This window comes from Macrobrachium nipponense, chromosome 40 (genome assembly GCF_015104395.2).
Source record: "Macrobrachium nipponense isolate FS-2020 chromosome 40, ASM1510439v2, whole genome shotgun sequence".
In the NCBI taxonomy this organism is placed as follows: domain Eukaryota; kingdom Metazoa; phylum Arthropoda; class Malacostraca; order Decapoda; family Palaemonidae; genus Macrobrachium; species Macrobrachium nipponense.
This window is the reverse complement of record NC_061101.1, coordinates 49,607,723-49,620,766: the sequence shown is the minus strand read 5'-3', so window position 1 is coordinate 49,620,766 and position 13,044 is coordinate 49,607,723. Positions and strand designations below refer to the sequence as shown.

Sequence of the window (13,044 nt, the reverse complement as noted above, 5' to 3'; positions counted from 1 at the left end):
CTAAGGCCAAGCGAGCGGCCAATGTTTGTTGGCGTTTCTCCCTTCTCGGATCGCTTTATAATGTTTCCACTTTAATTTCCATGGTGATGGCCTTTCTTTTCTTCGATGCACTACCATCAGAAGAGTCCGCCTTGCGCTTGGGAGCCATAACAAAGAGCAAAAAGTTACAAAAACGATACAACACGAGGGAGAGAGAGGCAGTGTAAACAACCAAAATGGCGTATGGGCGAGGACTGAGCGTAGCGAAGCGACGCCGTCCTCTCCCCCACAAAGCGTATTCTTCCGCCGTGCGCCTGGAACTAGTTCGCGTTTGTTTACGTTGCTTACGACGCTAAACCGCGTAAGACGGAACGACGCAAAATATTATTTTTTATATTTTTATGGGGGCGCGTTCGTAACCACGAAACATCGTAAGTCGAGACCAGCGTAACCCGAGGACTTACTGTATACAGAATTGTGTTTGAAAACAGTAAAGGCCTTAATCCGCTACTAGTAGTGGGTAGTCTTTTTCTGAACCGAAAAAAAAAGAGAAATTCTTTAGGCTCTTTTATTTAAATCCCGGGGTTTTAATATTTTGGGGAGCGTGAAGATACAAATTTTGTATAGGAGCGTACCTTTTTATTGTAAAGGTATTCATTATTCACTTTAAGTGACTGTCGTTTGATAGGGCTTTTGGACCCAGGCACAGGGGTCCCTCATACCGCTTGCGTTTCATGCTGGCTGAATCGAAGCGGTTTCTCCGCAAGGCTACTCCTTGCTCCCTGAATGGAATCCAACTTCTGGTGGTAGTAAAATCCACCAAGGAATCCAGATCAGGTGAGAATGTTTTGGGTTTCATATAAGAAACCTTTAGCTCGAATGGCTGAGCGGAATTTTGTCTAGCTGCACTACCCACCATCTCTTCTTAATGTGGGAATCAGCTAAATTTAACAGTAGGTAAGATTCATCTCAATAATATAAATTGTTTTCATAATAAAATTTATTATTTGGATACTTACCTACTGTTAAAGTAGACCCACCCAGCATCCCCACAACTTAGTGGGCTGTCAAGGAGAATTCTGACAAGAGCTAAAACATTCGAAACACACCTGGTGGAGAACAGGTAAACTAAACAGTCATCCGGGCAGCCATTCGATTTTTTTGTTTGAATGCCAACTCGCGTAATCGGCGGGGAGATATAGCAAAATTTAAGAGTAGGTAAGTAGCCAAATAATAAATTTTATTATGAAAATTTATATAATTTAGTAATTTATTAATATAGGCCAATTTTGGATGTTCAGTGCAGTCTGACTATGATATATCAGTAGAAAAAGAGATTGGACATGAAACGGGAATCAGATTCGGATTGACATTGGCATACCTAATTGAGCAATGTCAGGCTGCTGACGGCTACGTATATTTATGAAATAAAAAACAATGAATATGCATCTTTTCTGTGAATCTTTTACAAAGTTATACAGTGGGCCCCCTGTATTCGCGGACTCACGGATTCGCGGATTTCTCTCTGGACCATATCTACCCATTATTTGCGGGGAATTCCCTGATTACAGGTTTTTTCCGACAATAAATAATCACAAATTAGTGTACTTTGATGTTATTTTCATGACTAAATAAATTTTTATGATAAAAAATGATTTACTAATTTTCAAATACTAATATTGATCAATACTTATTAGTAAGTTTAATAAGATTAAATATCACATAATAACAATAATAATTCTCTCTCTCTCTCTTACAGAGATGTATATTTTTTGTATGATAAATAAATGATTTACTAATTTTCCAATATTAATATTAATGTATAACTGAATCACGAAAGTTTAGGAACGTGATAAAAATCAAGAAAAAGGTATATGCCACAAGGGAAAATAAACAACGGAGTATCCACGAGATCTTTCGACGTTCAAACGTCCTTTACTTAGCAGATGCTAAGTAAAGGACGTTTGAACGTCGAAAGATCTCGCGGATACTCCGTTGTTTATTTTCCCTTGTGGCATATACCTTTATTTACTAATATTAATGTAAAGAGCAGTCAATTCATTAAATAAAATACTATAGTGAATTAGTAATTAGTTTATAAATTAAACAATTGTGTAAGAATGAAGGAAATCCCAGTCTTCCTGCATCTTTCTTTTGAACTCCAGGTACCAAGCTGAGGTCCAACAGCTGTCAAATATATCAAGTAATGTGACGGAGGGGAGGGAGTGTGTTCTCTCTCTCTCTCTCTCTCTCTCTCTCTCTCTCTCTCTCTCTCTCTCTCTCTCTCTCTACTGAGATGAAAGATTTTTATGGTACATGTATGTATAATATGTTTATTAATACTTTAAAATAATAATAATATAACTGTAATTACAAAATCATATGTGATAGTATTTTAAAGAAACATCATAATCTTTCCATTTCACTCTTTCAAATAGGATAATCTCTCTCTTAGCTATGATATAAATTAATTCAAAAATTCTCATATTATTTTACTTACATTAAATTTTATTAAATTATTATCTGTAAAGTGGAAGGCTTCTAAAAATTCAGCTCGTACAGTACTGTACAGTAAAGCCATGCAAAAACGTAGCCCATTGCAGTAGTTTAAAAATATCTTTGCTGGGGGAGGGGGTAGATAGAGAGAAATGTGAGCAAAACACACAGTAAGTGCAAAGTTACTGTAATGCAATGCCTGTATATATTTTATACAAGCACATAGAGTAAAAATGTGTAACACTACATTACAGTACTTTATTAAATAAATGTCCATAAAAAATCAGCACTGAAACAGAAATTGACAGTAAAAGTTTTGAAAGGTGTAACAGGTGGAAAACCTTGCAGTTGTACTATGAATCAACTGTTAGGAGAGGGTGGAAAGTAAGATAGAAGAAGGAATATGTACACATACACAGACTAAAAACTTAATTACAGTACACACATGGAGTACCACATTGCACTAAGTAGATTACTGTATATATAATAAATAAAAATCCCAAGCCATACTAATATACAATACTGTAATTTTACATTACTAGAGGTATTACTGTATTGTATGGTAACTCATCCAAGTTATGGTATATACTACAGTACAGTATTATTGTTGTAGGTGCGAACAATCATTAGAAATTGATTACTTTCCAAACTACTGTACGTGTTGAATTTTCCTGCATCAGAGAAGCAGTGTTGTTTCCCTTTGATTATATGCTGGCTAATTCATGTTATCTATAATCACTGTTTTGATGCCCATGGAAGGGGTTCTTCAGCTCTGTCTTGTCTACTTATACTAATATAGCGGGTTGAGATTTATGTACAATGTCATATACATATTTAAAGATTATTAAGGTAGATTTTTTAATTTAGAATTTTGGCCTAATACTTTTCTACTAAAAGTGATTACCTATGTACACTTTAATGTATAATAAGAAATTAAGACAGCTTTTAATGTATAATTTTGACCTGAATCTTTTACGTTAGGGTAATTTTCCAATGATTGTTTGTTCATGTTACATTTTTTATTTCCAGAGGCCCGGCAACATGGCACCGGTTATATGAAATTCTCGACAGATGAGAAGGAAAGGAAAGAACAGATGGATATGCTGAAAGAGATGCATGAAGAGGCACGTCGATCAGAACATACAAAGAAGATTACAGAGGCCAAAAAACAAAAGCTTTTAAAGGCACGGTTAGAAAAGGTGCGCCAGCGTAAGAGGTTAAAACTTGGATTACCCATCAAAGGTCTGTTCTTGTCTTTGTGTCTTAATGACTAATGTAAGGTTCAGATCCCATAATAGGCTGTAGGTCCCATTGCTAAGTAGCCAATTGGTTCCTAGCCACGTAAAAATATCAAATCCTTCGGGCCAGCCCTAGGATAGCTGTTAATCATCTCAGTGATCTGGTTAAACTAAGATATACTGAACTTTGTGTTAAAGATTATTGGAAGATTTTTACTTTACCGTTGAAACTACGTGTTAGTTTACCGTTGAAACTACGTGTTAGTTTGTTATTTGTTGTGAAATGTGGCAAAGTATTACCCTAGTATGTCTATTTCAAACCTTTTACTTTATAATTCAGCCCGATTTGTGGTCCTCTGCAAATCTTAGACACAATTCTCAAATTCAAAGAAATGAGATTTGGCTGGTGGTCAACAGCACTGTGTCACATGGTCCCTGAGGTCTTGAAAAATGAAGATCCTCACATTTCATGTCTCGCCTTGGTTTCACAAAGTTTCCTTTTCCTTAGCTAATGGCAGCTTATTGGCTAGCATTAATGAATTATTACCTGTAATATATATATATTTTGATGAATTACTATGAGGACAGTAAAACTTGAAAGATCTGAATGGGAGGTGGGAGTGAGTTTGGCAGGATCTTGGGAAAGATCCAGGTTTTAGTGTAGTTGGTTACCTAGTAGCCTCTGATGTAATCAAAAGACAGAACGCTATTCTAACTTAGTTATCTCTTAGTAAAGATATTAATAGAGGCAGTCCCTGGTTATCAGAGATTCAGTTTTCTGGGGCTGGTCTAGCGCCTGGAAATCGGCAAATTTTGGCGCCGAAATGCACTGATTTCCAGTTATCATACCTAAAAGAGGTGCCATTAACCAGTTATTAGTGCTACAATCTGGTTATCAGCGCTAATAAGCGCCAAAAAAAGGGATTTTGACGTAAGGAAAAATCTATTTCTGGGCGATTGGCTCGTGTCGCCAGCGAAATATCCTTTAATCTATTATTTCTAGGGTAAATGTACTAACACATACAGAGAATAAATAAAATAAAGAAAAAGGTCAGTATAACTGACTCGCTCACCCTCCAAGAGGGTGTCGGTATGAACACTAGGCGAGTGAGACCACTACCACGAGCCAAATGCCAATAGAAATCTACCCACTACAAAAACCCTCCATGAGGGGAGCCGACCCACAGAGTGAGCAGCTCGTACTAACTACTACTCCATCCATGCTGCGACTGCTGCGCCTCTGGTGGCCATCCTGAAGTTAGCAGACAATCTTGGCGAAGGGATGGGTAGGGTGGGATTTCGCTGGCGACACGAGCCAATCGCCCAGAAATAGATTTTTCCTTACGTCAAAATCCCTTTTCTGGGCTCAGCTCGTGTCGCTGCGCAAATCGTACCGAGAAATAGCACAAGATTGTAAATAAAAGTAATAAAATAAATCAGAATAGGTCTCAAATAAAAGAAAAAATAAATATAAAAAGAATATAATTGCTAAAAAGATACATATACACAGTGATACAAAAATAGAAATATGCTTAAATTACACTTAATTCTAATCATGTTACTTAACATAAGGTAATTTACATATATACAGAGGTAAAATGGTTTACATGTATCAAAATGGTATCTGTGTAAAGGCATGTATCAAAATATTATAGCAATTAATATAATCAAATGAACAAATTAATCCACAATGAAAATATATAAAGGAATGTATAATGACTTAATATACAAAACCCGTAACCATTATAAATGAATGTATCCCCTAGCATAAAAAAATAAGGGGGTAACATCCATGAGATCAATATCTATAATCATCTGTGAGTGTCCCTAGCAAAAAAAATAAGGGGGCACCCACTACACCATCGTAAAAGCAGCTAAGACACAAGGTGAATGTAAATGAACAAGGCAGGAATAGACGAACTGTTGGGTGAGGCAGGTAAGAAAGGAGGACTGAATCTTCTATACAGATTAGCTAGAGTCAGGGGAAACTATGTTACCCGCTGCTACTGCTGAAAATTTCAGAGCTTCCAAGGACTTAAGGTAATGACGTTTGAACACTGTCGGCGATTTCCATCCGGTATACTTTTTCAACTCATCGAAGTTCATATGTTGGAAATAATTAATTGAGGTGGCTACTGCCTGACATCATGTGCTTTTGGGAAAGAGTCAGGATTGGCTTGCTTAATAAAGTACAGGATTTGTTGCCTGATCCTTTAATGGAATAAGATTCCACCTTTTTCCCTCTTAAAGATGGGACACCCGATGAGGATGAGGAGGTCCTAGGACAGAAAGGCCTCGTAAGGTTGAAACTGGGCAAAGAGATACATCTTGTGGAAGAGGTAGTACCTTCCAAGGTTCCCACCTCATCAAAGGATCTTCATTCTTTGCTAAAAAAGCTACGTTCCGGAGAAAGTAGGACTTCCCCTGTGGGAAGGAATTGAATATGATCCGGATCTCTGGATAAAGCCGACAGTTCTGAAATTCTTTGCTCCTGAAGCTAAGCTTAATAAAAATAGGGTTTTTTTCTAAGAGCATTATAAAACGAGCATGTGTCATTATCGGTTTCTGAAGCCAGTTTTAGAACATCGTTTAAGAACCATGAAACTGACGTAGCCTTACAGAAGAAGGTCTAAGTCTAGCACATGCCTTAGGAATAGACGAGAAGTAGGAATCTGTCAAGTCTATGTTGAACCCAAATTGAAATATCTTTTTCAAGGCTGACTTGTTTGTCGTAATCGTGCTAGCTGCTAAACCTTTTTCAAATAAGGATCTGAAAAAGGATATAGCTGAATTAACTGTCATGATTCTAATATCTGATTCTCTCAGGAAGATTGCTAACTTTTGACAGCAGCATCATACTGTCTCAAAGTTGAATCCCTTTTATCGGATTCCAAGAAGAGAATATTCTGAGGGTCAATATTCGCATCTCTTTTTGCCGCAAATTCATGAAATCCATAAAGTTAGGGTTTTGAGAATCCCTGAGGAAGCGAACACAGTCTTCGTTTGTACTGACTGGGAGAGCCTGGGATTGGGGATCCGAAGAGGACGAAGGCCCAGTTCCAGAATTAGGAGATACCAATTGCTCTTCGGCCAGTCTGGTGCTACTAGAGCCACTTGACCCTTGAATGTCCTGAGTTTGTTTAAAACTTTCATGAGAAGATTCACTGGAGGGAAGACATAAAATCTTCTTCCAGTTGTTCCAGTCTTAGAGCCAGGGCAGTCCGTGGCATAGGCCAGAGGGTCCAGGTTGGGGGCTACATAACACGGCAGTTTGTGGTTCGCTTGAGATGCGAAGAGATCCACCTGTAGCCCTGGAACTCTTTGAAGGATCCATTGGAACGAACTGTTGTCCAGTGACCATTCCGACTCTAGGGGCACTGATCGGGATAGCGCGTCTGCTATGACGTTTCTCACTCCAGCTATTGTGAGTGGAGGAGAGATGCCAACTGAACTTGTCTGCCAGGGAGAAGATGGCTACCATGACATGATTTAGATGACGTGACTTGGAGCCTCCTCTGTTTATACAATGTACTACCACTGCGCTGTCCAGGACTAGCTTTATGTGGGAGTACTTTGGTGGGCGCAACCTTTTTAGAGTCAAGAACACTGCCATTGCCTCCAGTACGTTTATATGGAACTGACGGAACTGAGGTGACCAAGTTCCTTGAACCCTTTTTGAACTGGGAATACCCTCCCCAACCGCTTAAGGACGCGTCTGTGTGGATGGTGATCCCTGTGGAGGGAACTGAAGGGGTACTGACACTGACAAATTCTTGACTTTCGCCCACGGCGAAGTCGATTCTTAGAATCCGAGGGACTGAGGATAGTTTGTCCCTGGACCTGACATTTGCTCGTGAGCGCCAGATTCTGGTTAGGTCTTTCAGTTTGGCTTTCATTAAGACGTTCGTCACTGATGCAAACTGGAGAGAACCCAGGATCCTTTCCTGAGTCCTCTTGACGCCAGTTTGTGACTTAGAAATTGCTTGACTGACTTCGCTATTTCTTTCCTTTTGGTTGATGGAATCGACAGAGTATGGGAGGATAGATTCCATTGAATGCCCAGCCACTGAAAGTTTGGACTCTGGAGTGAGTCTTGACTTGGTCCTGTTATCTGAAGGCCTAGATATTCCAGGAACTGAATCACTTCAGTGTAGCTCTGTTGCATTCCTCGACTGTTGAAAAGCCCAGATCAACCAATCGTCGAGATACGCTACTACCATAAATCCCTTGTGTCCTGAGTTGTTGCACTACCACTTCCACTAGCTTCGTGAACCACCCTGGGTGCCACGTTGAGTCCGAAGGGAAAAATCTACCTTGAAGGAGAATGTCTGGTCTCCTATCTTGAAACCCAGAACGGACGGGCGGAAGTGTCTTGCAATAGGGATATGATAGTAGGCGTCTGTAAGATCGACAGAGGTGGTGACGGCCCCACGGGGAAGTAAGGTCCGCACCTGCGAGATCGTGAGCATCTTGAACTTGTCGCAGCGGGATGGCTAAGTTTAAGCGGGACAAGTCTAAGATTACCTTCTTTTTTTGTGAGCCTTTCTTTGGCACGCTGAACAAGCGACCTTGAAATTTTAATCTCTTGACTCTCGCTATAGCTCCTTTCTGAAGGAAGGTCCTCCGCGTACTCTGTCAATTCCTTGGAAGGAAGTTGACGGAAAGGTCTGGATGGAGGTGGGTTCGTCAACCAGCTCCAACCCAGGCCTTTTGACACTATGCTCTGAGCCCATTCGCTGAAGTTCCACCGGTGGCGAAAGTGAAACAGCCTTCCCTCCTACCTGAAGTTCTTCATTGGTTCTGGTAACCGCCTCGGCCTCCTCTGAAGTGCTTTCCCCTATTAAAGGGGCCTCCCGATCCTCTCCCACGAAAGGAACGCTTACCTCTGCCTCCCTTACCCGAGCGGTCATACTTCTGTGAAGCTTGACTCTCGAAGGCTTGATTGTAAGCTGGAGAGATGGCGTAAGAGGGTGGAGGGCTGAGGCTGAGGGGATATCACATAAATTGGCTGTGATTGAGCTTTAGAAGTGGAAGGTTGGGCTGTTTGCACTAAGGGCACCGCTGACCTGCTGAGGAAAGCGTGGGCTGCTTTTTCTGGTAAGGTTGGAAACAAACGCCTGGGTTTCCTCTGCCCCTTACCTTTAGCTGTTAGGTCTTGCCTCCTCTTAGCCGTAAGGCCCCAACGGTCCTTAAGGCTCTGGTTCAGCCTCGTAGCCTCTGACTGGATTCCATCACCATAGCTTCTGGGAAGAGATCTGCTCCCCAGATGTCAGACGAGAGTAACCTATTCGGCTCATGCCGAATGGTTGCCTCTTGTAGGACATGCTTCCTACAATTCGTTCTAGCAGTGGCAAACTCAAACATATCTGACTGTACCGTTTGAGTCAGGGATTTGGTCATGAGCTTAAAAAGCGGGTTCTGAGCCATAGGCTATGGTTGCTACCTCGGTCATAGCCATAGAGTTAATTGATCTGGCTAATCGCGATTTCGCGTCAAAATTCAGCCTGAATAAGGCTATCTGGGAGCCTGGGTAGCTTTTCACCCAAACTGCTCCATAGCACAGTCCGGTTTGAGTTTGCCAGCTGAGAAGGTGTTCGGCAAGTCTTTCCCACAATTCTCCGGCTGAGGGGAGTAACGGAGATGTGGGATCTGCTTCCTTCAATTGAGGTATGGGTTTCCCCCTTCTGGGCCGCTGGGATGGTAGACCCTCGCGATCTTTGTCAGGAACGGGAGCGGGTACTCTCATCCATTGTGAAAATGGTTAAAGGGACTTCTTTAAAAGGTTGTATCTTGGTATTAGAACAATCCATGTCCTCTACACTGAGCCATTCTCTCTGAGCCTGTCTCGTGAATAGAGGACTGTCTCCTTTGGTACCCTATCATCCCGAACCATGGCTGAAGCTGTGAGCCTTGCGTAGCCTATGAACGGAGGCTGGGGAGGTCTCCCGGGTAGAACTCGAAATCCTCTATCCTTCGAGTTCCAAATTCCGGTATAGAAATGAGACCGTCTTGGAAGGGGGCGTATGACGCTACTCTCCATGGTTGTTTCATCGAGAACGGAGGTAGCGAGTCATACGGAGGAAGTGAGTTCCACTTGTATTGGAAATGGAGGAGAGGCTAGAGGGGCTTCTCTCAGTCCGGCTATAATGGAGTCTTGGGAAGTAATCCTATCCGACAATCGAGAGATCATTTTGTTCCATGCTACTCTTTAGGGACCCAACCAGGTCGCCCACCTGTTGCAACAGGCCAGCATTGGAGTCCAAAGGCCGGAGCTGCTGCGGATGTGAGGGGTGGTCTGAATCGGAACAGGGGGTAGCGGAACTGGTGACTCTGCCGGAGTACGAGATCTCTCTTGGAAGATTTTACTCCTTGAGGACTTAGAGCCGGAGCTAGAAGCTTTAGACCTGTTCTGCTCCGGATTCCCAGCCGGAGACTTACGCGAGGAGGATGAAGGCCGAAGTCGTACTTCTTAGACGACGCGACGTCTTAGTCAAGGATTTCACTGCTTGACCCTTGACCTTAGGTCTAACCGAAGCGTCAGGAGGAGTATACCAATTCATCACCTGTAAAGCCTTGGAAGGATGGAGAGGTTGCAGGAGTAGAAGAAACAGTTACGCCAAGGGTGACCCTTGGGTGTCCACCTTACCTACCTCGACCAACAGGTCATCTACACCTACCATAGGTTCCACATTAATATCTAAAGTCGCGACGTCCGTGGAGATATCCTGGTCTTGGTCAGTTAATGAGGCAGCCAGCTGTTGTTGGATGAAGGCGATAGTCGGGGCCGCCTCTACTGGGTCGACGTATCCTGTCGCCTTGCCTCCGGGGAAGATTAATACCGCCAACCGTTTCTCTAAAATGTAGGGCATACCCTTGGCGGCGTTCTTCCCAAAACCGCCGACCCAGGCCCGCAGGGTTGCCAGTGCGGTATACCCTCACTGCCGGCGCCTGGAAGAGAGGGCGTAGATTAGATTTAAGAATCACTTAAAACTAAAACTTAAAGTATAACTTAAACTTAGATGCCTTAAGTTAAAGTGAATGATGAAAACTTAAGCACTAAAACAGAAGCGGAGCAGCTACCGGAGATGGAATACTTACCCGTCTAAAAGCTGGCTCACCAGATCGTAACATATGGTACACGTCTCATGGTACCAGACCTGTGATGTCCCCGTGCGGAGTCGCGCATGGAGCATGGGGACCGGCAAACTTCGTGTCCACATGGGTCCTGAAGTGTGGCGGCGGGGGGGGCATCCCGGATGCTCACAGTTGGTGGCCTGTAAGTGGGAAGACACATGAGTATCTTAAAGAATATCACTTACAGGCTAAAGGACAAAGAAGAACTCCGTTGCATGCCGGAGCTCGGAAAAAATTTTAAAAAATTTGGGCATAACCCCTCCCTGCTTCGCCTGAATAGGCTATAATCCCGGAGAGATCCGGTAAGACATGTAAAGGGAGGGGGGGATGGTTTAAGGTACTTAAGATAACTTATAGTTAATCTAATAACACTTAAACCTAAAACTCAAACGAACCGGACCAAGTCCAGTGCGTAGCGGAGTGTAGTAACTCAGCAATACGGTAAGGTTAGCAGGGACCCACTGTATGTTCCGGTCCACTCTACTGGGTGACTAACATCTTTCCGCTGGATGCCAGGAGGACTCCGGTCAGGAAAGGAGCCCTAGTAAGGTGGGAAAGAGCGAGAAGACATACAGGCTCGAGCTAGCACGGAGCGACAAGGTAGCAACGGATGGGGGGAAAGGCCAGTACCCCCCAACACGTTACCACCCGGCCGGACCGAGAAGCCGGAGAGGTCGAGTCCAGTTCTGGGTCTGTCCCGTCTCCCTAGCCCCTCCGCTGGGTGAGAGAGGGAGGCAGGCTCGGGTATGTGGAGCGAGCATGGGCAGACCGACCCACCCTCCCCCAACTCTATAGAAGAGCAGGGAGGGGGGGGGAAGGTGACTGGGCAGGCGTCTGGCTGTCTCGTGATCACGTAGTGACCACGAGGCGGTAAGAACCAAAACAAGACAACTAAGCCTAGGGCAAACTAACTGATCAGAGAGATGCTATCGGGAAGCAACTGAACTGAAAAGCAGTAGCATATAGACCCACTGGGCCAAAACCAACTGATCAGAGAGATGCTATAGGGAAGCAACCGAACTGATGAGCGGTAGTATAGGCTCAATGAGCCAGGACCTAGGCTAAGCCAGACGCCTAACAACCTAACCATAACAAAATACATAGTAATTAAATAAAAATAAAAGAAAGAAAGCAATATAGTAGGAGAAAAAATCCAGGAGTGTACGACTAACCCGAAGGCAAGTCTAACCACTCAAAGCTAGTCAGAGGCCGATACTAAGAGCCGGGACTAGGGTCTGGATAGAAGAAGCCTACATAAGGTAAAAGACATGCATGCATGACAAACCTGAGTAGACAGCACCCTAAGTAAAACGGATAACTAATATAGAGCGTACATAGATAAGGGATGTTCTAGGTATGGGAGACCAAGAACGAAACCCCCCACGAGGCAGAACCATGCTGCCATGCTTCCGACCCAGAGTTCGTATTTATACCATAAAAACGGCAAATACTGTCTCAGGGCCGGAAAAAACCAACTAACCATAAATACTGAGTACTTAACTTAGCTGCTGCGATAGCTGCACGCTCCATTATAGATAAATCCAACGAAAGGGCACACAGAGAGAAAAATAAGCACGTGTGACTCGTGTGCGCTAACTGAAAAGGATGGCCACCAGAGGCGCAGCAGTCGGCAGCATGGGATGGAGTAGTAGTAGTACGAGCTGCTCACTCTGTGGGTCGGCTCCCCTCATGGAGGGTTTTTGTAGTGGGAGATTTCTATTGGCATTTGGCTCGTGGTAGTGGTCTCACTCGCCTAGTGTTCATACCGACACCCTCTTGGAGGAGGGTGAGCGAGTCAGTTATATACTGACCTTTTCTTTATTTTATTTATTTCTCTGGTATGTGTTAGTACATTTACCCTAGAAATAATAGATTAAAGGATATTTCGCGCAAGCGACACGAGCTGAGCCCAGAAAAGCTATTTTCAGTTATCGATTTTCGCTTATCCTCAAGCTGTCGGAATGGAACCCCCGTCAATAACCGGGGACTGCTGTAATATTAAAACAAAGGTCAAGCACTGGGACCTGAGGTCATTCAGCACTGTAATGGAAATTGACAGCAAAAGGTTTGAAAGGTGTAACAAGAGGAAAACCTCGCAGTTGCACTATGAATCATTTGTTAGGAGAGGGTCAAAACTAAGATAGAAGGAAAATAATGTGAAAGGAGGTACAGTAAAAGGAATGAAAAGGGTTGCACC

At 43.1% G+C, this 13,044-nt stretch overlaps 1 protein-coding gene across 1 annotated transcript in view; it reads left to right on the top strand.

Moving 5' to 3' along the window:
* Positions 1 to 3,764, top strand: part of LOC135212146 (coiled-coil domain-containing protein 174-like) — a 74,491-nt gene extending 70,727 nt beyond the window's left edge. The window contains 1 exon segment of the mRNA XM_064245557.1: positions 3,505 to 3,764. Within this exon segment, the coding sequence (XP_064101627.1) occupies positions 3,505 to 3,749 (245 nt within the window). The 3' untranslated portion in view covers positions 3,750 to 3,764.
* The last annotated feature ends 9,280 nt before the right edge of the window (positions 3,765 to 13,044 follow it).